The sequence below is a fragment of the Drosophila serrata genome, unplaced genomic scaffold, assembly GCF_035046125.1.
Source record: "Drosophila serrata isolate PLE 108 unplaced genomic scaffold, ASM3504612v1 contig_26, whole genome shotgun sequence".
NCBI lineage: Eukaryota > Metazoa > Arthropoda > Insecta > Diptera > Drosophilidae > Drosophila > Drosophila serrata.
Genome location: NW_028256924.1, coordinates 59,936 through 80,725, shown reverse-complemented (window position 1 = coordinate 80,725; position 20,790 = coordinate 59,936). Strand labels below are relative to the sequence as shown.

The 20,790-nt window shown below is 41.1% G+C and overlaps 6 protein-coding genes across 20 annotated transcripts; 3 read left to right on the top strand and 3 right to left on the bottom strand.

Annotated features, from left to right (window-relative positions):
* The first annotated feature begins 201 nt into the window (after positions 1-201).
* Positions 202-3,651, top strand: PIG-N (Phosphatidylinositol glycan anchor biosynthesis class N). Of its 2 annotated transcripts, XM_086830953.1 has the most exons (3): positions 202-1,076; positions 1,143-3,036; positions 3,524-3,651. In XM_086830953.1, the coding sequence occupies exons 1-3, from the start codon at positions 296-298 to the stop codon at positions 3,582-3,584; spliced, it is 2,736 nt and encodes a 911-aa protein (XP_086687079.1). In that variant the 5' UTR covers positions 202-295; the 3' UTR covers positions 3,585-3,651. The 2 variants fall into 2 exon arrangements, with proteins under 2 accessions (XP_086687079.1, XP_020800654.2); XM_020944995.2 differs by lacking the exon at positions 3,524-3,651 and having other exon boundaries at positions 1,143-3,138.
* On the bottom strand, positions 3,058-17,800 carry magu (SPARC related modular calcium binding-like protein magu). 14 transcript variants are annotated; one of them, XM_086830973.1, is made up of 11 exons: positions 17,478-17,800; positions 9,253-10,153; positions 5,930-6,089; positions 5,354-5,859; positions 5,177-5,291; positions 4,630-4,929; positions 4,378-4,508; positions 4,043-4,311; positions 3,847-3,981; positions 3,637-3,779; positions 3,058-3,573 (listed from the first exon to the last, which is right to left on the bottom strand). In XM_086830973.1, the coding sequence occupies exons 2-11, from the start codon at positions 9,331-9,333 to the stop codon at positions 3,512-3,514; spliced, it is 1,902 nt and encodes a 633-aa protein (XP_086687099.1). In that variant the 5' UTR covers positions 9,334-10,153; positions 17,478-17,800; the 3' UTR covers positions 3,058-3,511. The 14 variants fall into 14 exon arrangements, with proteins under 14 accessions (XP_086687099.1, XP_020800656.2, XP_086687114.1 ...); XM_020944997.2 differs by having other exon boundaries at positions 4,378-4,469; XM_086830988.1 differs by having other exon boundaries at positions 4,378-4,469; positions 9,253-9,473.
* Positions 16,201-16,590, top strand: Def (Defensin). Its single transcript, XM_020944975.2, has one exon. The coding sequence runs from the start codon at positions 16,229-16,231 to the stop codon at positions 16,505-16,507; it is 279 nt and encodes a 92-aa protein (XP_020800634.2). The 5' UTR covers positions 16,201-16,228; the 3' UTR covers positions 16,508-16,590.
* On the top strand, positions 16,972-19,468 carry sel (canopy family protein seele). Its single transcript, XM_020945026.2, has 3 exons — positions 16,972-18,594; positions 18,677-18,844; positions 18,971-19,468. Exons 1-3 carry the CDS (start codon positions 18,510-18,512, stop codon positions 19,285-19,287), a joined length of 570 nt encoding a protein of 189 aa, XP_020800685.1. The 5' UTR covers positions 16,972-18,509; the 3' UTR covers positions 19,288-19,468.
* COX7CL (Cytochrome c oxidase subunit 7C-like) lies at positions 19,443-20,530 on the bottom strand. Its single transcript, XM_086831090.1, has 4 exons — positions 20,379-20,530; positions 19,754-20,318; positions 19,575-19,705; positions 19,443-19,518 (listed from the first exon to the last, which is right to left on the bottom strand). Exons 2-4 carry the CDS (start codon positions 19,841-19,843, stop codon positions 19,506-19,508), a joined length of 234 nt encoding a protein of 77 aa, XP_086687216.1. The 5' UTR covers positions 19,844-20,318; positions 20,379-20,530; the 3' UTR covers positions 19,443-19,505.
* Positions 20,217-20,790, bottom strand: COX7C (Cytochrome c oxidase subunit 7C). Its single transcript, XM_020945028.2, has 3 exons — positions 20,636-20,790; positions 20,379-20,528; positions 20,217-20,318 (listed from the first exon to the last, which is right to left on the bottom strand). The coding sequence occupies exons 1-2, from the start codon at positions 20,717-20,719 to the stop codon at positions 20,412-20,414; spliced, it is 201 nt and encodes a 66-aa protein (XP_020800687.2). The 5' UTR covers positions 20,720-20,790; the 3' UTR covers positions 20,217-20,318; positions 20,379-20,411.

Sequence of the window (20,790 nt, the reverse complement as noted above, 5' to 3'; positions counted from 1 at the left end):
AAACCGATAACAGAACAGTTGTGAATTTATCGAAGGTAATATTAAAAGGTATTTAAATCACATATTTTAAAATGCTTTCCTTATCATTTCCGTCCTCTTGAAATGCTTCAGTTATTTTTTTAAATCTATTTCACGTATTTAAAATTATTAATTTTTTATTTTTAGCTTTTTTTCCAAGAAATTCTAGCTATCAATGGGTTTCAATCAAGTTGGCGTTTTGAAAATGCCGTGATACGGTCACACTGGCAGGCTTACTCACTCTCAGCTGATTTTCAAAAACAAAGTTCTCGCTGCGATGTGGGTGTTCGCCCTAGTGGTCCACGTACTGCTCCTGGGCTCAATCTTCGTCATATATTTCCGCTCGCCGGTGATCAAGGGCCTGACACCGCAGAAACAGCTGCAGGACTACAATTTGGAGCCACCAGCAAAGCGCTTGGTGCTCTTTGTGACCGATGGCTTGCGCGCCGAATCGTTTTTCGAGGATAAATGCCGATATGTGCCGCATCTGCGAGAGATCTTCATGCGGGAGGGCCTCGTCGGTGTTTCGCGCACCCGTATGCCCACCGAAACGCGTCCCGGGCACATCGCTCTGCTCGCTGGCCTCTACGAGGATCCGTCGGCGGTGCTGCGCGGCTGGAAGAAGAATCCCGTCGACTTTGATACGTTATTTAATCGGAGCTCCCACATCTATGCCTGGGGTGCAAGCGACATAATCGGCATCTTTGAGCATCTCGTTAATTCGAACACATTGCATTTCCAATCCTACACCAATGATCTGGACTTCTCGCCGGGCTACGAGAGCTACGAACAGGATGAGTGGGTGTTCAAGCGGGCCCAGTGGTTGCTGCAACGCAAGGGGGACAAGCTGCAAAACTCGAGCTCTGTGGTCTTCTTCCTGCATCTCCTGGGACTGGACACAGTGGGGCATGTCCACAAGCCGGGTTCGCCACAATTCCGCAAGAATTTGGACAAGACGGAGCGTGGCATCCATGAGATTTACAAGGAATTTGAGCGTGTGTTTCCCGATAAAAGAACTGCCTACTTGCTGACCTCTGATCATGGAATGACGGACTCGGGTAATGTGCTTGTTATACTTGCTCTTCACAGAAATCTATCTGATACACGTGCTCTTATATTTTCAGGTTCCCATGGTGCTGGCACTGCACACGAAACAAACACACCCTTTATGTTATGGGGAGCAGGCGTTGCTCGCGAGGTGCCTAATCCTGGCCTCAGAAAATTCATGCCCAACGATCAAGGTCCAAAGATGCCGCTGCTCACACTGGAGCAGGCCCAGCTAACGCCGCTTATGTCAGCTTTGATTGGCCTGCCGCCGCCAATGAACAACTTTGGAACGCTGCCCATCGGCTACATGAATGTCAGCGTGGAGTACGAAGCCATAGCTACATATTTGAATGCTCTGCAACTCCTGGAGCAATATGAAACCCTTCAAGGACAGCACAATAGGGGATTATTCGCAGGGCTTTTGCCTGCGTTCGAAACCCTGTCTCCGCTGGCCATTACAACGTACAAGAAGAATATCAAGAAGCTGCGCAAGCAAGAGGAACATATGCTCTACCAGGTCAAGAGCCAAGTTATGATGCAACACGCTCTCCAGGGCATCGAATACTATCACGGATATTATCGGAGTGCCCTCTTGATGAGCACCACTGCCACTTTCCTGGGCTGGATATTCTATCTGTATCGCTTGCTTGCTAAGAACAGGGGAAGCCAAGTGGAGCTGGCGCTTGCAGCGAATGCAAATCTGCTAAGGACGAGTCTAACTGTCTCTGTGGTTATGTTGATGTTGTTCCTGTTGCTACAACGAACACCGCTGGACATTCAATTCTATCTGATGCTGCCCCTCTTTGTCTGGCTAAAGGCTGCTCAGCCCTGGAGCAGTTTTACATCCGCCGCTCAGCCCGAAAAGGCGTACAGTGCTCCGGCCTTGAAGACTACAATGTGGCAATACCTGATGATAATCGTTTGCGCGGAGCTGATGGTCTTCACCTTCTTCGATCGCCGCTTGATCTCGCTGTGCTTTGTGGCCTTTGCGTGCTACAATAGTTGGAGTAACTTCCAGCCCAAGTCCAGGGAACTCTACCGCTGGTTTGCATTGGTCCTGATCCTGGCGGGCTTTCCCTTGCTGCCGCCTTCGGTGGGCTATCAGAACTGGTTTATGCTGCTGGCTGGTGTTATTGTAATCCCCGTGAACTGCCTGTGGAGTGCCAAGGCAAGATTGAGTTTTGAGAATCACATGAAGTACTGCAATGCCCTGATCCTGCTCAATACCATAGTGTGTGCTTATCTCCACGACAGCGGCACGAATATTCTGCTGCCTATGAAAATGGCCAGCTGGTTGTACCTGGCCTATGCCTTCGCTGCCATTGTGGTGAACCAGGAGACAAAGCTGGAGCTGCGCCTGGGACAGATTGGCTTTAATTTCGGATGCCTGTATGCCACCTTGTGCACCTCCTACGAGGCGGTGTTCGTTCAGCTGCTGACCATGGAACTGAGTCTTTCGCTGCGCGCCCAGAGTGGTCAGGCGGAGAAGTCTGTGTTGAGGCTAGCCTTCACCCTGCTCCTGTACACCTTCTACTCGCTTTTTGGTTCAGGGAACATAGCCTCGATTAGTTCCTTTGATCCCAACATCGCCCGGTGCTACCTCAGTCACTTTGCACCGTTCGTGATTATGGGTCTGGTGCTGCTGAAGCTCCTCCTGCCCGTTATCCTCATCATGGCGGTGGTGTACACGCACAGTGAGTTTGTGCGTCAGCATGAGGAGCAGATCTACATCTGTTTGCTGCTAATCTGTGATGTGATGGGCCTGAACTTCCTGTTTTTGGTGCGCAATCAGGGCTCTTGGCTGGACATTGGCTCGTCCATATCGCATTTTGTCATCATGGAGGTGACCACACTGGTAATTCTGATCCTTGCCCAGGTGGCCAAGTTGCTGCTGCAACCCCATTCGAGGGAGAGTATTCTAACCCTGCCACTGCGCCTTATCCACTGGGAGGCACTTAACGCCAAGCCGAAGTAAGAGTTTTTGACCAAAGCTATGCTTAAACATTTATGTCCGATAATATTTACAACACTAATTAAGAATTAGTAACATACACATGTAAATCATAGAATCTATATGCTAGGAATGTGTCTGTGTTTTTGGGTGAGGGTGTTGGATGAATCGATTGCTTGGTGAAAAACTAAGGGCACTTTTCACAGAAACCTGTATTAAACTTGGCCGTATTTGATATTCTTTTTATATTTTGAAACCAAGTTACCAAGTTCCTAATTATACAATTTAATTTAATGAGGATCTTTTGAAAAAAACAAACAAAATACAAATTTTGAGTTGAATAGGAATTCTTGCCCCAGGACCTTGATATCCTTACTAGTCCAAAGCATATCGATTCACCCTTAGTTTTTGTTGTGTTTGCGTGTGTGTGGTGTGTGTGTCATGGCACAACGACATCTAATGAGTAAGTGAGTAAACAGCAGATTTCCCGGTTAATTAATCTTTCAGATATCGCTCCAGCGGATTAAATCCCTGGCGTTTCGGACTGGCCGTCTCATCTGGAAGTTGAGAGATCAGGATTAGCATGGAAATCTCTAGGAAAGGAAGGATGAATCTCTCACTTGACTGTGCCGCCGGCTTGACAGTGGTGGCACTCTCCCGCGGTGACGCCTGGAGGCAGTTGAGCCACTCGGCCAGCGAGATCTTCTTGTCGCCATTGATGTCACAGTATCTGGGCATCTTCTTGCCACATCTGCGTAGATTGCTAAAGGATGGAAGGTACAAACTTAAAGAATAGTCTTCTATATAATCTCTCAAGGGGAAGCTCTTACCTGGCACTTGTGACCAGATCGCGAAAGACTTTCCACTCTCGTCGCTCCCAGGACTTGTTCTTATTCTTGTCCAGATAGACAAAGCTCAAGGTGGCAATCCTTTCATCCTCCGATTTCCACAAGGTGGAATTTGCGCTGGAATATAAATTACAATTTAAAATATAATTCATTTCTTATATTTAAAGTATAAACCTACGCTGTGGTGCTGCTGGGCAGGAGTGATGTGTTGAGAAAGGCCTTTAGCTCACGGAGGAACTGTGTCTTTCGCGGCTCGGTGCAACCCTTCATGGGACGCACCACCACATCCTCTTCGCACTGCGGTCGCTTATTCTTCACCGATGTCCCTGGAATGCTCTTGCCCGTATCCTCGTTGACGCACCAGCAGTAGGATGTGGAGGTATAACACTGGACACGCTGATAGCGACCATCGGGGAGGCACTGAGGTACAAATAACTTGCCACCATGCTGGGGCGATATAGGGAAATATAATTACAGAGGAATATAATTGAAAATGGAGATGCCAACACTTACCCCTTGCTCTTCCAGAGCCACAGATTGATCCATCCAGCAGTTGGACTCACTCTCAGTATCCTGGCTCGTCGTTTCCGGCTTGGAGTTCAGCACTGTCAAGATATGCGCGTTAACATACATTCTATTCTGCCCTTTGGAAGCATGACAAATGAACATGAACCAACGAAAAGAAATGATATGAAATGAGGATCTGATCTTATTTCATATACAAAACTTGATCTTGGTTAGTTTGTACACACAAAATCTACGTACTATATAATGATGGGATGTGGCTACGTGAGTTGGGCAGATCCCCTCCATCCGATTCATCCTCCTCGCCGCCATAGCCCGCTCCAGCGTCCTCGTAGTTATCCTCGTTATCCTCACTGCCATTCACATCCTCGGTGTAAGTGTGCGGATGATGACCGCTGGCACTCCCAATGATATTGGTGTTGGTATGATCGCGATGATTGCCATTGGCTTTGGTGGAGGTGCTGTGGACATGGTAATGGGTGGATTGCGGCGGAGCGGTGGCTGCACTGCTGCTGGCCAGGAGGGTAACAACGGCACTACCTGGATACACAGGTGAGACATACACACGTGTAAGAGATGGATTAAATGCTTGAGAAAATGGGTCATGGGTTAGGGGTTAAATAAGAAGAACACTATGAGTTAAAAGTTCATTTTACTTGAAGTTCTTTAGAGTTGGTTAATCCCAAATTGTGTTAGTATTTCAGACTTAATCTCTAATATTTAGTTACTTTGTTTACTTATAATATATAATCCCCTATCCATTTCTTTTCTTTATTTATTTACTCACGATTGTTCAGCTTATTGGTAAAGCATATACTCCACTCCAGTCCATTGAGGTTCTCGTCCTTGGTGACATCACAGTATTTGCCAAAGGTCCTGCCACAGCGACGCGGCTTTATATTCTAAACAAAATCATGATCATGATTTAGTTGATTGTCACCTAACCACCAGTTTATGTACTCACCCTCTTCAGGACCTTCTTGAGCTCCCTCACCTCCTGTCGATCCAGCAACTGATTCCCATTCGTGTCCAGTTTGGCAAACTTCCACTCCAGGATGGCGGCATCCGAAAGCGATGGCTGTCGCAGGAAGCTCTGGGCCTCGTTGCGGAACATACGCATCAGATTGGCATTGAACATGGACCGATCCGTCTTGCTGCAAGGTCGATGACCAGCAGCTCCCGACTCTGAGCTGCCCTTGGAGGCAGCAGAGGTATCCGGACTATAGCGCATCTGATGCGAGGCCAGGCGACGACGATTGCGCCTATAGGCTCGGCAACGGGGCTTACCCCGTCGCGTTGGCGTCGAGGTATCCTCAATGGGCCTGCCCTGACTGTCACTGCACCAGCAGGGTCCTGTCTTGCCATAACATTGCATGGCCGCATAGTTACCATCCTTCCGGCAGCGGGGAACAAAGTAATCTGGATCCCGAGCCTGCTGCCTACGAGCATATTTCACCGCCTCCAAACAGGCTGTAAAGGAAAGATTTGTATTTAGGTTTTAAGGTTCTAACCCAGATTCTTGTTGCTAATCTTCTCTTACCATTGCAGGACTCGTGGTACTTGAGGCTCACCTGGTGGCCACCGCACTGCGCCCGCAGCAGGTGACACCTGGTGGGATAGGTCTGGCCATCGGTGCCGCAGACGGGACCCTCGTTATCATCGCATTCGCCCTGCTTGGCGGCACAGGCGGGTAGCTTCATCTGGTGGTAGAAAGGAGGAGCAAATGGAGGTGACTGTGGTGAGGTGCGGGTATGGCGAACACGCGTAAAATGATTTACTGCACTTATGGCCAGGTCTGCTGCCAGTCGCCGCCAAGCGTCTGGGCTTTCGGCTCTGACTGGAATACGAATTCGGAATATTGACACAGACGGGGACAGTGTTGGAGGAGGAGGAGGGTGGCTTCCAAGCTAATGCGAAAATCAAAGTTGTCAGGCCCATACACAGCCCCAAAATCCGCACCAAACAAAACCAAACAAAACAAAAAAAATAGCTAAGCAAGCTTCGCGACCAACTGGCTGCCGGCTGAGTGCTCAAATTCTTGTTTAGCCCACAAAAAATCACATAAGCGCGTGTATGTAAATCGGAGATATATATCTGTATCTATATCTATATATATTTGTATGTTTATACAAGGAGGAGGAGGAGAAGGAGGAGGTGGTGGCCCAGTGCAGCCGCCAGCAGCGCCTTTTGTCGCCAATTTGCTGCGGGCAAAGCCCACGGCCCACGGGATATTTATGTATCGTGTCTCTCGGACATTAATTAGATTTTGCTGTTTATTGAAAAGTGAAATGCGTCAAGCCATCTAAATGTCCCATAACCGAAACATGTTTCGGATAAGATATGAGGATACTAATTGAGGTGCTGCTCTTGCTTTGCTATAATGCTATATATGAAGAAACATATATAAGTAATCGAGAGTACGTTTTTTTTTTTTGGCTAAAGTTGAACTTGTCTAGCTTCGAAGTGTTGCCTGTTGCCTGCAATGTACAAGCAAAGCAATAACAATAGCTTATCAGTTTTGTTCAGTAGCGAACAAGGGAACAGTTTATATTTCTGTATGATTTATTGAAATTATTAAGAACAAACAATGTTTTTTGGTTCCTATTTCCCTTGTCAGTGAGAGCGTTTTTAAACTAAATATTTAACCATATCACCAGTTATAAATTCTTGTATTCCTCTATATATATATATCAAAATGATGTAATTTCAGGCCTTAAAGTAAACAAAACCCCAGGAAAGTCAATAAAAGTGGGCTCCCTTTTGCTGACTTTTTAAATACCGGGAGCTCTCTGCCCCTTCTATAAGAAATGTTATACAATTATGAGTAGCAGCAATTATACCTGTCCCAGTGTTGTCTTAATGTTGCCACAATATACACACACACAAGGGGTGTACATACACCCAAATAATGTAGAATGTCTGTAAACAATTTGAGTTCATTTTCATTTTCTGTGAGCATCGAGCACGCGCTGCCTGGAAATCGGAGTGCGCAGGTGATTTTCGACTCCCCCCAATGGGGTACATATATAAACACATAAAGATATAGGTATATTATTTATATATAATGCTGCAATCGGCAGATCGGATGGCTGTTCTAAGAAGTGGGGCGTAGGGCATCTGGTTAAGCACTCGAACTCGATTCCCTGGCATTGGCCAATTGGAAATTTGGAAATTGGAGACTATCATGGGTGGCGAAATAATTATTTGGAGACTTGGGAAGAGTCAAGAATATGGGAGTAGTATAATACTCTTAAAGAAATTCAGTTAATCAGTAAAAAGAAATATTTCAAAAGTGAAATATTAATCTTAATAGGTTATAGATTTTATTTGTTGGGCAATAATTTTGTTATGTGTAGCTTAAGCCCTCCCTGTACGGGGAATGTCTCTTCTAATTGGGAATGCAAATGACATATTCGCTAGCGATTATCCAAGCTTTAAATAGGGCGTTATCCCGAAAACGTGCCTGGAGTGAGAATCTCCTTCACACCTGGAGCACCCTGTTGCTGCCTCTCTTTTTTTTCTCCTTGTGATTCTCCAGGAGAGAAGCTACAAATTATAAAAGGAGACAGCTCAAGGATTGTTACCAAGATAACGACAAAATTATTGACTGACAGTTCTCACGCTCGCCGAACGAGGTGGGAAAGCGGAGGCTGTGATAGGCAACGAAGAGGTGGAAGGTGGATGGGGTGGGATGGGGAGGAGCTGGAAGCTCCACACTTTAAATACTTCTTCACACTTTGTCATCATCAGCCAGCTTAGTGGCATTGGCAAAAAAATAAGAAAATAAAAACTTAAAAAGCAGCCTAAGAAGAGGCTTAAAAAAAGAAAGAAAGAAAAGACCAAGAGGCGGCTGGCAAAAGCAATCGCTTTTGACTTGTGACCATTTTGTGTTCTCCTTTTTGCACCTCTCCTCCTACTTTTCATCTTCTCCTTCTCCCTGTTTTCTGCAGGAACACAAAACACGTTCGTCCCTCGTCGGTCAGATGAAACAAAAACAAAAATCAAGGTGAGGGATAGAGGGGTGGTAGAGTGGGAGGCGGGGAAGGGCAGAGCCGGCAGACTCTCTTCTTAGAGTTTTGGCAGACTGCGCGGCGGCGCACAAGCTGAGCTCAGGAGAAAACGAAGGAGGGAGAGAAGGAGAGGAACAGCACAATCGCAGCTTCTTTGCTTGCCTCTTCTTACTCTGCTTCTTCTTCTTCATTTCACTCTCTTTGTCTGACTTTTTGGGTACCTTTTGATACCTGGAATATTCAAGTGTTTTCCCGGGATTTACAAAGTGATCAGTGTTTGAGTGTGTGCGGTTTTGCAGGGTATAATCATTATTTTGTGGGGATTATACTCTTATGAGAGATTTATTTTAGATCTCTATATGTGATATCATTATATTTGGGGTTTATAAATTTATCAGAGCTTAACTTTGGATCTCTTTATAACAAATTATCTGATTTGCGATCTATTGAATTTAATATTTCTTAAAAAGTTTGGAATATAAACAAATTTAGTAGGATTTTATTTTCGTAACCGGATTTGATATTAAATAAATATCAAATTACAGGAATTAGAAAATGTAACCCTGGTATAAGATAAGAATAAACCCCTTTAGAAGCGATAAGGGTCTCGAAAGTTAAAATAAGACATTGTAAACGTCAAAATCCTTAACAATATATCCTAATCTTTTTCTTTCTTTGACAAATTTCGTAGTTACACCTTATTTTAAAGCCTCTCTTATAAGATCTTTATTCGTAAAAGTCAAAAACAACTCCCTCAATGTTAAATAACTCCCCCAAATATCTTCCACTTTCCATTTTCATGTTATTTCACTTTAATAATATTAATTTTTGTATATTTCAAAGTTAAACTTACCGACTGATCGTCTTCACTCCTTCCAGTCGCTATCAAGACCGCCGCCAGCCAGGTGACGAAGAAGACACATCTCGACAGCATTTCACTTTGCAGTTTGATTTCGTTAATTAACTGTTCTTTCAGGTGGATACCGTAGTAGTAGGTGTGTGTGTTTGTTTGTGTGTGTTAATTACGTTGTGACTCTCCCATTATAATCCGATTTTTGTGCAGCAACTATGAAACTTTTTCGCAAAGTCGCAATTAGATTTCCCCCGTAGAACTTTTACTTTGCCGCTTTCCGATTTTCCGATTTTTATTTATTTACCGATTTCCGCGGGCTATTTATAGTGAGGCGGTGTTTGTGTGTGCATTAAGGTAAGGTGTGTTCTGGGTAGATCTTCTGTTTATATAATATGTGTGTTGTGTGTGGTGCGGTGTGTCTTTATGTGTGCGATTTTGCCGCAGTTTCGTTTCGGTTTCTTTCGATTCGTTTCGAAAAAGAGCAAGCGAGGATCACTCTGGGTGTATGTACATATGTAGCTCCGGAGCCAACTGCAAAATGTCCAACCGATCGACGCCGAGTTCCACACACGACTGGGCCGCCCAGCGGTTGCCGCGCCTTGCCTGGGATCTGGATATGGTGTGGAGTGGAGTGGCAGTGGCCCAAACCGAGTGCCACCGTGCCGTGAGAGATCACGATCGAAGCGGGTTAGAGAGAATCGGGCTTCTCTCTCTCTCTCTCTCTCCCTCCCTCTCTCTCTATCTCTCACTCTTTTTCTCTTCGAAGATCGGAGGGCAGTGGCGGCGGCGACGGAGAAAGCGGGATCCCGCTGTCGCCAGAGTGTCTGGCGTGTCGCTTCCAATATCTTATCTTTGCGACTCCGACTCCGAGAGACCGGACAGCCACTACAGTGGAGACTAGCTAAGGTGGTTAGGCAAAAAAACTAAAAATTTATTAAAATCTCATTTTTTTCTTAGTTCATTTTAAAATTTATCACGGAAATATTATATGAAAAGTATCAGGGCATCATAATTAATTTAATTTGAAGATAATTTTAAAGTTTATCACAGAAATGATATATTAAGAGTATCAGGGTATTATTATTAATTTAATTTGAAGATCATTTTAAAGTTTATCACAGAAATATTATATCAAAAGTATCCAGATATTATAATTGATTTAATTTAAAGAGAATTCTTCAAAACAATTATTTGTGATAAACCCTAGATGGGGGCTCTTCGGTATTCCATGTCAAAAATAAGACATAAATGGGATAACTAATCCCCACTTATAAAATTAGAAAAGAATTTATAATTCCCAACTGGTAATAGTAACAAACAGAAGTTAAGGTTAATCTAAGCCTGAAGTTATGATAACTACTTAAGTATTCACTTTACTCCCTAAGATATTATACAGAAAACCAAGTACTTTTCAGTAAACTCTCTGGTACAATAACAAAGTTAACGTTCCTCCTTAGCGACTACCCACTGTAGTCAGCATAAAAAGATCGCAGACGGTGTGTGGAGAGCACTTGTGTGTGCGTGTGAAATTTATCTTCCTTTGTGCATCTCAAGAGGTTGCCTCACCAACAACAAAAGCAACAAAAAATCATCTAAAACAAAGCGGCCAACAGTTGCACCAGCTGCTGCTGGCCCAGCCAGCGGGAATCGAGGAAGCAGGCAAAACCAGGGGAAACCAGGGGAAAACGTGAGCCGTCGAGGGCCCAGACCCCGCTCGCTCCTGTGATTTATAGACCCGCCGCAACTCACCAAGGAGTCCCGCGTCCCAGGTTCACCTGGTGGCGGTAGAAGAGAGAGCGAGAGAGAGAGAGAAAGAGAGAGAGAGATAGAGAGGGAGAGGGAGGTAGGAGGTTGCCTTGCCGGTTGCCTCCGATGTTTTCGGTGTGAAACCTGCCAGACAGTCTGACGGCAGCGATAACTGCCACTGACCCCTCACCCCCTCCCTACCGCTCCTGATCACCCCTGGTACCTTATAGCAAGATCCCCCCCACCCCCTTCCCAACCTCTTGAACCAACCGCCCCTGGTTCTGCTTTTGTTTTCGGCTGTGCCACACTCTGTTTTGTGGTGTTCTTCAACGATTGGATGTGCACTGGGGAAAATTGGATTTTTTTTTTAGTTTTTAAAGAGATTTTTATATATATAATATACAATACAATATATAATATATTATAAATATATTTATACCCTTGCAGGGTATTGTGATAACAGTTGGAAGCTTAAAACGCAGTGAAGGAATCATTTCCGACCCTATAAATCATATATATTCTTGATCAGCATCATCAGGCGAATCTATCTAGCCACCTCAGGAAGAAGGAAATTTTTTTTATTTTTTTTCAAATTTTTTTAAGGGGTTAAATCGTTAAAATTAAAACAAAAAACATTGCCGAAAATTTGAATTTTTTAAAATGTGAAATTAAGTATGCAGATTTATTAGCCTGATAAAAACTAACACAGAACAACTTTCCGAATTAAAATTAATTCATTTTTGACTTAGTTATGAGTAATTTAAACTTTGATTTTGAGAGAAAATTGTCATTAAAATATAGATAAATATCGTATCTAAAAATAGTATTATAATTTCAGTCAGATGATTAAAACTAAGTGAAGGAATCATTTCCGACCCTACAAATCATATATATTCTTGATCAGCATTAAAAGGCAAATCGATCTAGCCGTCTTAGGAAGAAAAAAAATATGTTGTAATTTTTTCAGTTTTTTTAAGGGGTTAAATCGTTAAAATTAAAACAAAAAAAATTGGCAAAAATTTGAATTTTTTAAAATGTCAAATTCAGTATGCAGATTTATTAGCCTGATAAAAACTAACACAGAACAACTTTCCGAATTAAAATTAATTCATTTTTGACTTAGTTATGAGTAATTTAAACTTTGATTTTGAGAGAAAATTGTCATTAAAATATAGATAAATATCGTATCTAAAAATAGTATTATAATTTCAGTCAGATGATTAAAACTAAGTGAAGGAATCATTTCCGACCCCATAAATCATATATATTCTTGATCAGCATTAAAAGGCAAATCGATCTAGCCGTCTTAGGAAGAAAAAAAATATGTTGTAATTTTTTCAGTTTTTTTAAGGGGTTAAATCGTTAAAATTAAAACAAAAAAAATTGGCAAAAATTTGAATTTTTTAAAATGTCAAATTCAGTATGCAGATTTATTAGCCTGATAAAAACTAACACAGAACAACTTTCCGAATTAAAATTAATTCATTTTTGACTTAGTTATGAGTAATTTAAACTTTGATTTTGAGAGAAAATTGTCATTAAAATATAGATAAATATCGTATCTAAAAATAGTATTATAATTTCAGTCAGATGATTAAAACTAAGTGAAGGAATCATTTCCGACCCCATAAATCATATATATTCTTGATCAGCATTAAAAGGCAAATCGATCTAGCCATCTTTGGAGGAAAATAAATTTTTTCAAAATTTTATTCAATTTCTTACATTATTAAAATGTGAAAAATTTGTCAAAAAATTATATTTTTTATATATGAAAACTCAATATGCAGATTTGTTAACCTTATCAAAACTAGCACAGGAAAGCTTCCCGTATTGAAATTAAAGCATTTTTGGCTGAGCTATGATGTTTGAAAGACCTTGATTTTCCCCAAAAATTATCATATAACAAGAAAGGAAGCAAACTTCGGCACGCCGAAGTTTATATACCCTTGCAGATAGAACTTCGATGACTTCCTGGATTCCTTCCATACAATATAAAATATTTATATTAATGTTAAAAAAAACAATAAAGTAATACCTGCTCTCATTTCATTCACCTATACATATTATATTTTCAGTTTTACATTCACAGATTTGCATTTTTGCTCCACATCTAACGATCGTTTGTATGGCACCTATGTGATATAGTCGATTTTCATAAAATTTGCAACAAAATTCAAGACTGATATAAAACGCTATATTTCAAATTTAATGAAAATCTGCTGAAAACTGCAAACGTTATAATTTTTAATTGTATTCATTTTTTGATCGTTCGTTATATAGTAGTCCGGTTTTTTTTATAACTTTACACAAAATTTTGATTAAAATAAAATGATATTTTATGAAAATCTGGTGAAAACTGAAGAAGTTATAATCTTTAATTTTATTAACTTCTTTTATTTCTTATAAAATGGCTATGTATCAAATTTGATAAAAATCTGTTGAAAACTGAAAATGTTATACTTTTTAATTGAATTAATTTCTCGATCGTTCCTATAGGAGCTATATGATATAGTCGTCCAATTTTCGTAAAATTTTACACAAAATTGTTGAATAATATGAAATGGCTATATCTCAAATTTGATTAAATTCTGTTGAAAACTAAAAATGTTATCGCCACCGCTATTGTCAGTCTTCCGACAACAGCCACCGCCATTCTCATTCCTCTCAAATTTCTCGATCGTTCCTATGGGAGCTATATGATATAGTCGTCCGATTTTCATAAAATTTTACACAAAATTGTTGAATAATATGAAATGGCTATATCTCAAATTTGATTAAATTCTGTTGAAAACTAAAAATGTTATCGCCACCGCTATTGTCAGTCTTCCGACAACAGCCACCGCCATTCTCATTCCTCTCAAATTTCTCGATCGTTCCTATGGGAGCTATATGATATAGTCGTCCGATTTTCATAAAATTTTACACAAAATTGTAGAATAATATAAAACGGCTATATCTCAAATTTGATGAAAATCTGTTGAAAACTGAAAATGTTATACTTTTTAATTGAATTAATTTCTCGATCGTTCCTATGGGAGCTATATGATATAGTCGTCCAATTTTCGTAAAATTTTACACAAAATTGTTGAATAATATGAAATGGCTATATCTCAAATTTGATTAAATTCTGTTGAAAACTAAAAATGTTATCGCCACCGCTATTGTCAGTCTTCCGACAACAGCCACCGCCATTCTCATTCCTCTCAAATTTCTCGATCGTTCCTATGGGAGCTATATGATATAGTCGTCCGATTTTCATAAAATTTTACACAAAATTGTAGAATAATATGAAATGGCTATATCTCAAATTTGATCAAATTCTGTTGAAAACTAAAAATGTTATAATTTTTTTTGTAAAAATTTTCCGATCATTCCTATGGCAGCTATATGATATAGTCGTCCGATCCGGCCCGTTCCGACATATATACGAGTGAGAGTATATAGAAGACTAACTGCAAAGTTTCATTCAGATAGCTTCAAAACTGAGAGACTAGTTTGCGTAGAAACGGACAGACGGACAGACGGACAGACGGACAGACGGACAGACGGACAGACGGACAGACGGACAGACGGACAGACGGACATGGCTAGATCGACTCGGCTGTTGGTCCTGATCAAGAATATATATACTTTATATAGTCGGAGGTGCCTCCTTCACTGCGTTGCAAACTTCTGACTGAAATTATAATACCCTGCAAGGGTATAAAAATATCGATTTAATATATCTAGAATACACATATTTAAGGTTTTCTTATAAGTATAGGAAGGCCAAAAAAGCCAATGATTACCACTATGCTTTGGCTAACTGGAAGGTTAAACAAACTTCAGCTTCATTAAAAAATATAGTCTAGTTTTTCTCCCTGTATAAATGGTTGTCCGAGGAACACTCTTGAGCTCTTGAGGTGCCAGGAGGCGGGGTTCTGGACTCAAGTGGAGTGGACTGGCAGACAGTATGACGCCAAAATGCAAGACAAGACAAGACCTGGTCGATAACAAAGGTAAACAGGCAACGGGCAACGTGCAACGGGGTAACCAGCGAAGGAGCAACTGAAAAGCCACGGTCGTGGGATCCTATCCGATCGGGATTGCAGCGCTCAACTGGGCCCGCGGCCAGATGCAGATACAGATATATAGATATAGATACACATACGCCGGCTGACGCAGATACAGCACAGATACGGGGGGCATACACCAAGTACACCCGCCTCCGATGCCCAACTAATCATTGTGTGATTCTTGTTTGTTTATTTGTCCGGCTTTATGAAGAGACTTTTCGGTGGAAATTATTTATTGTCGCCTGTGTAGATGTTTATGTATCTGCCTGTATCTGTATCTGTATCCGAGTATCTTTGAGTAACTTTGGGTAACTGAGAAACCGAAGTGTGTGTGCAGCCCTTCAACTGTTGGCACAATTAAATAGTTAGCTAGAAATCGAAACGATTACCGGATCTGATCAGATCAGCAAATTCAATTATAACGGAGGAGTCAATAAAAAATATTCGGCTATAAAATATTCTTATTTGTTTATATGAATTTTTGTCTAGGTTTCTTTTCCTAGTACTGTTGGGGATTTTAATTTAAGCTTTAGCTATTTCTTCAGATAAAAGGAGGTGTTATCAAAGCTTTAAAACCTAAAATATACATAGTTAGTTTGAATACATCTTCTTATAATCCAGTATTCATAGTTTATTTCCCGGAAAACCTTAAAAATGAAGCTAAAAACAATAAGTAGCAATTACAAAGATAATTAAAGCTGAAGTTTGAAAAATGCGTACTCCATAGCCAAAGAGAAATCATGATAGATTTGAAATCCATTTAAAAATCTGCCAAAATGTTTGGAGGTTCGATTATATATAAATATATATAAAACAAAATACTAAAACGTAGTTTTCTTATTGCCCATCCATCTTTATATTTAAAGATCTGTTCTCAGTCTGTAAATTAAGACAGAGTTGAGCAAATATCGATCTTTAAAATAAATTTTCCCTCTTATCGCAATACAAAATGAAATAGTACCCTAGACAGGGGATTTCTTCCCATTGTCTGGGGTGCGGTTAAAATAAAATCCCCGAGACGTGTGTGTGCTCCTGAATATTAAAGACAATAGTGACAATAAGTCATCCACAAATTGGGGAGTCCCTTGGCGAATCGATCTGCCAACGAGATCGCTATATAAGCCCAGCGAGGCTACCACAAGTCACAACAGTATTTCCACTGAGATTCCATTATGAAGTTCATCGTGTTCCTGGCTCTTACCCTCGCCTTGGTGGCTTGCTTGGTTCAGGCTCAGCCCGTTAAGGAGGAGGCGCTTCCCGAACATCTCCTGGTCGAGGCGGAGGAGCCTGCTGACCAGGCGGCGGCAGAGCACAGTCGCCAGAAGCGTGCCACCTGTGATCTCCTGTCCAAGTGGAACTGGAACCATACAGCCTGCGCTGCCCACTGCGTGGCCAGGGGAAACAAGGGTGGATATTGCAATGACAAAGCCGTCTGCGTGTGCCGAAATTGATTTGGATCAGATGAGGATATAAACTATATGATTTTGATGGGAAATTATATGTTAAAAATAAACAAAAACCTTTAACAATCTTATTTGGCAAAGCAAGATATTTATTTGTTGCTTTTTATACTTTAAATTAACATTTAAACAGTCAAAACGAGCTAACTTTAAGACAAAGAAAAATCTTTAAAAAGTAAAGATTCTAAAGCACATTTCCATAACATTTAAAAACCAACCACAAACTAGAACTTTAAATCTTTCTCCCACAAAGTCACATAACAACCTGTCAGTAGTGTCTATTTATGCACTTTGCGGAAACCACAATTGCATAGTTTATTTCCCGTAATTCTTTAAAAATAAAACAATTTATCAAAACAGGAATATCTTCAACTCTTATATCGTATATAGATAGATTATCATAAACCGGTATCCGATCGATTAACTATAAAAGACGACTGTCACCGCAAACAAATAGAATAGTGTTTACTTTGATTTGCCAACATGAAGATCACACTTATCCTGGCTCTAGCTCTGGCTGCGGTCTATCTGACTCAGGCGGAGTCACTTCACGAAGTGGATGCACAGGAGCATGTCCTGAAACAGGAACCGGATACTGGGCATGCCTTCCAGGAGCTAGGACGCCGGAAGCGTGCCAATTGTTCAATCGATCGGTGCTCTGCTAATTGTGGCACAAGGGGAAAGGATGCTGTTTGCCGTAAAGGGCGATGCAAATGCTATTGAAAATTTGCATATATCTTTAAAAATTGTTAAGATTCAAACTACATCCATATCGATTATAATTAAATAAATGGTGGTCTTGTATATTTTAAGCATTTCTTAAAACAAAACTTGCTTAGAATCTATCCCAGAATCCGTTAATTTACATAAAATCTCATTCAGACTCTGCTCAATGAATGATTTCTTATCTCTAATCTCTAAGTTTGTCGGGGTCAACAAAGGGGACACTAAATAACTATACCTATAACAACTATTTCCGCTGCATTTCCGATTTCTATAGCTTTTTGCTATACAAAAAATGCAAAGTCTTATCAATTAACTGAGCAAACGCAGACGTCTAGAAGGAGGAAATACACAGTCAGAGAGTGAGTGATATATACACGAGACACTTAATTAACGCCAATTACAATGGTTAATAAGAGTATGTGGAAATTATCGCCGAACGCGACCGAGTTGTGGGCTTGTGTCAATTTACGAGCGTTTTGCCGGTTAATTACACGATTCGATTGCATTCACATTGCGAGCGAAGAACAGACCGCTCGCAAGCAATTCTCCGCTTGCACTGAGTCTTCGCTTATCAGCAAGCTATATAGCATAATCTCTAAATAAAAAATGAGAAAGAGCACACAGAGAAAGGCTGCAGAGAATATAGTGCGAATTACACACACACACACACACAGAAAACTCTTCTAGTTTTACTTTCTTCTGCTCTAACGAATTTTAAACTTGGCGCGCCGATAAGTATCGATTTTTTGGTGAATCGAATAGATGGGTGATACTAAAATATTTAGTAAAATATATTTAAATTTAAAGGATAGCTTTTAAGGACTAGTATAATTTAAATATCAATATTTGTTTCTTGTTCCTGAAAGTATTAAAAATCCATCAAATTTAAAATCAAAATTTAAATACTGAAAGATGGTCACTTCAAAAATATTTCTGCCACAAAGGTGACAGCTATCGATAGACCGATAATAACTAGCTACGGTTCCGTAGAATTTATTTACTAAAATTTGTTGGGGATTTCTGCGAAGACAAGTGACCCCGACCCACCGTTCTCCCGCCGCCACCCCGTCGACGGAATAAATTAACTAGAATAATACTTATCGCTCTGGAATGGGCAACAAAAACCACGTCGCTCTTAAGTCGCCGTAAATACAAACTCACGACATTATCAACGCCGCATTTTCAAACCGAACGCGCTGTGTTGCTGACGTGGTTGCAATTGTTAATTAGTGTTCAGTTTAGATTTGTTAATTAATCAATAGAAACGATGCTGGCCAAGACTCTAATCCTGTTGGGTCTACTGGCCTTGGCCCAGGGTTACAGCTTCACCTCGCGGGAGGTAAAGTGTCACGGTAAGTGAATCAATTTACTGCCAGCAACAGGCGGCTGTTCCACTTGTTGGCTCTGTTAGCTAAAGGCTATCTTCTTTTGCAGTATGCAAGGCCACGGTAGGGGAAATGGAGGAGGCGATAGCCAAGGAGGATCCCCATAAGATGGCCGATGTGAGTGGCTTCCGACTGGATTCCCAGGGGAATTCGATTAGCAAGCGTGTGCGCCTCATCAAGTCGGAGATGTTCCTCACGGAACTGATGGAGAAGATATGTGAGTAGCATAGCTTGTTGTTATTCTTGATATTATTTATGATTTACTTCAATTCGTTATCACCTTTGAAGTAAGATAAGATTTGCTTGAATTTCCTATTGATACTAAATCTTCCCTTCTTTTTAGGCGAAAAAATGGACGATTACCTGAAGGCAACCTACAAGAGCAATGGCAAATTCACGCTGCTCAAGATGATCGTCAATGGACAGATGAATCCAGACTCTTCGTTGGTGGACTTTGTCCAAGACGGCGACCTCAATAAGAGCCTGGGCCACTTCTGCAATGAGGTGCTGGAGGACAATGACGAAGCCTTCATTAAGGCTTTCCAGGCCGAGGAGCTGGGCAACGATCTGGACATTAAGATCTGCTCAGAGCAGGCAAAATACTGCAACGAGTCGCCCATCCAGGAGGAGTACAACTTCGATGAAAAGGATGAGCTGTAGCGAAGCCCAGAGGCTTAGCCTAGTCTAATTAACGAATTTCCTTGATCGCCACCGCCAGTGCTGATCGTCGTACTGAGTAATGTTTAGCTAAAGTTACTAAAAGAACAGAAAAACCCCACAAAAGCCGATTGTTAACAATTAGATACGACAATAAATTTGATGTGCAATGCCCTCCATTTAAGATTTTATTGCCGCGTTAATTTTAATCATTACAATAATCATTCTTGCTTGCTGTAATAGAAAAGTATTTAAACTAGACTAGATTAAGCACTCTTCTTATTACTCACGGCTCGTCATCAGTCACATTGCGCAGCATTTGGTGGCGAACCACTAAAAAGGGAGCCCCAAAGCCCACTATTCCCGCAATAGTGTAGAACAATGTAAAGCGCATTGGAGTGTCCAAGCCAAAAGGCAAATTCTGTGAGTCAACAGATTAAATAATACTCTATATGCTAATAGTACTTACATTTCCAGGACAACCGCCTGAGTAGCCATGTCCCTGGCGAGTTAATGGTCCGGAAACCTTACGAATCGGATTGCGCAGTGCAGGCCACATAATTGAATTTGTAATATAAGCTTGAGACAGGAGTTGTTACTTGCTTGCTGACAAAATGGGAAGTCATTGAAAATTGTATTTCACTTTTTGACAATCTATTGAGATTTATGTATAGCCTACTGTTTATATTAAAGCTAAACCATAGTTTAAAGAAATGATTCTTGTAATAAGAGAGAAAAGCTAAACAGCGTTCCTTTTTGTTTTTAAGAACCTTCGCGCTATGTGTACGGCTTGTTCTTTTAGTATTCTTTAAAAATATGTAAGAAGTATGTGATTATACCCCTTAGATAAGGCTCCTTTAGAACTCTTTAAACATCTGCTCTTCCTGACTAACAGCTCTTCCTTATGCCCGTCCAAAAAAACATATCCCATCTTTTCGGGTTCTACGGTTATGGGGTAACTTTATTTCGTTTCCACTTTCCACTTAAATTTAAGCTGTAACACACTGCCATGGCCTCCGCAAGCAAGGCTACATCTGTAAACAAGAACAATTAGTGTAATTAATAGCTCATAGAGGATATTCTAAATAACTAACCTTACATTTGTTGTTGTTGTTGTTATTATCGGCTTACTTCTTCAGCAGCTGGTGCCTCACGATCAGGAAGGGGGCTCCGAAGCCCAAAACACAGCCGGCGGTGAACAGGGCGGTGATCCTGTACTTGTTGGTGAGACCAAAGGGCAGGTTCTGCACGAAAAACAAGGATTTCCAATGAGTTGATTGATTTTCCGCCAGGATTATGTGGTCACGGGAATTATGTAACCCGTGGAAAATTACGATATCTGCACACTCACCTCGCCGGGAACACCGCCATGACCGCTGAAGCGGACCATCGACTGGGAGAAGTTGCGTACAATCACACTGCTGCGGCCCAACATTTTGCAATTTGATTTATTTGATAAATAATTCCAGAAAAGCAGAAGTTCGCTGAGGTGCGCAGAATAGAGAT

Coding starts and splice junctions, on each gene's coding strand:
- PIG-N (XM_086830953.1), top strand. CDS start 296: ATGTGGGTGTTCGCCCTAGTGGTCCACGTACTGCTCCTGGGCTCAATC. Junction 1,077..1,142: donor TCATGGAATGACGGACTCGG/GTAATGTGCTTG, acceptor TTATATTTTCAG/GTTCCCATGGTGCTGGCACT. Junction 3,037..3,523: donor GCACTTAACGCCAAGCCGAA/GTAAGAGTTTTT, acceptor TTAATCTTTCAG/ATATCGCTCCAGCGGATTAA.
- magu (XM_086830973.1), bottom strand. CDS start 9,333: ATGCTGTCGAGATGTGTCTTCTTCGTCACCTGGCTGGCGGCGGTCTTG. Junction 6,090..9,252: donor GGAGTGAAGACGATCAGTCG/GTAAGTTTAACT, acceptor TTCTACCACCAG/ATGAAGCTACCCGCCTGTGC. Junction 3,574..3,636: donor CAAGCCGGCGGCACAGTCAA/GTGAGAGATTCA, acceptor CTCAACTTCCAG/ATGAGACGGCCAGTCCGAAA.
- Def (XM_020944975.2), top strand. CDS start 16,229: ATGAAGTTCATCGTGTTCCTGGCTCTTACCCTCGCCTTGGTGGCTTGC.
- sel (XM_020945026.2), top strand. CDS start 18,510: ATGCTGGCCAAGACTCTAATCCTGTTGGGTCTACTGGCCTTGGCCCAG. Junction 18,595..18,676: donor GCGGGAGGTAAAGTGTCACG/GTAAGTGAATCA, acceptor CTTCTTTTGCAG/TATGCAAGGCCACGGTAGGG. Junction 18,845..18,970: donor GGAACTGATGGAGAAGATAT/GTGAGTAGCATA, acceptor CCTTCTTTTTAG/GCGAAAAAATGGACGATTAC.
- COX7CL (XM_086831090.1), bottom strand. CDS start 19,843: ATGTGGCCTGCACTGCGCAATCCGATTCGTAAGGTTTCCGGACCATTA. Junction 19,706..19,753: donor CAGGCGGTTGTCCTGGAAAT/GTAAGTACTATT, acceptor GTTGACTCACAG/AATTTGCCTTTTGGCTTGGA.
- COX7C (XM_020945028.2), bottom strand. CDS start 20,719: ATGTTGGGCCGCAGCAGTGTGATTGTACGCAACTTCTCCCAGTCGATG. Junction 20,529..20,635: donor ATGGCGGTGTTCCCGGCGAG/GTGAGTGTGCAG, acceptor TTTTTCGTGCAG/AACCTGCCCTTTGGTCTCAC.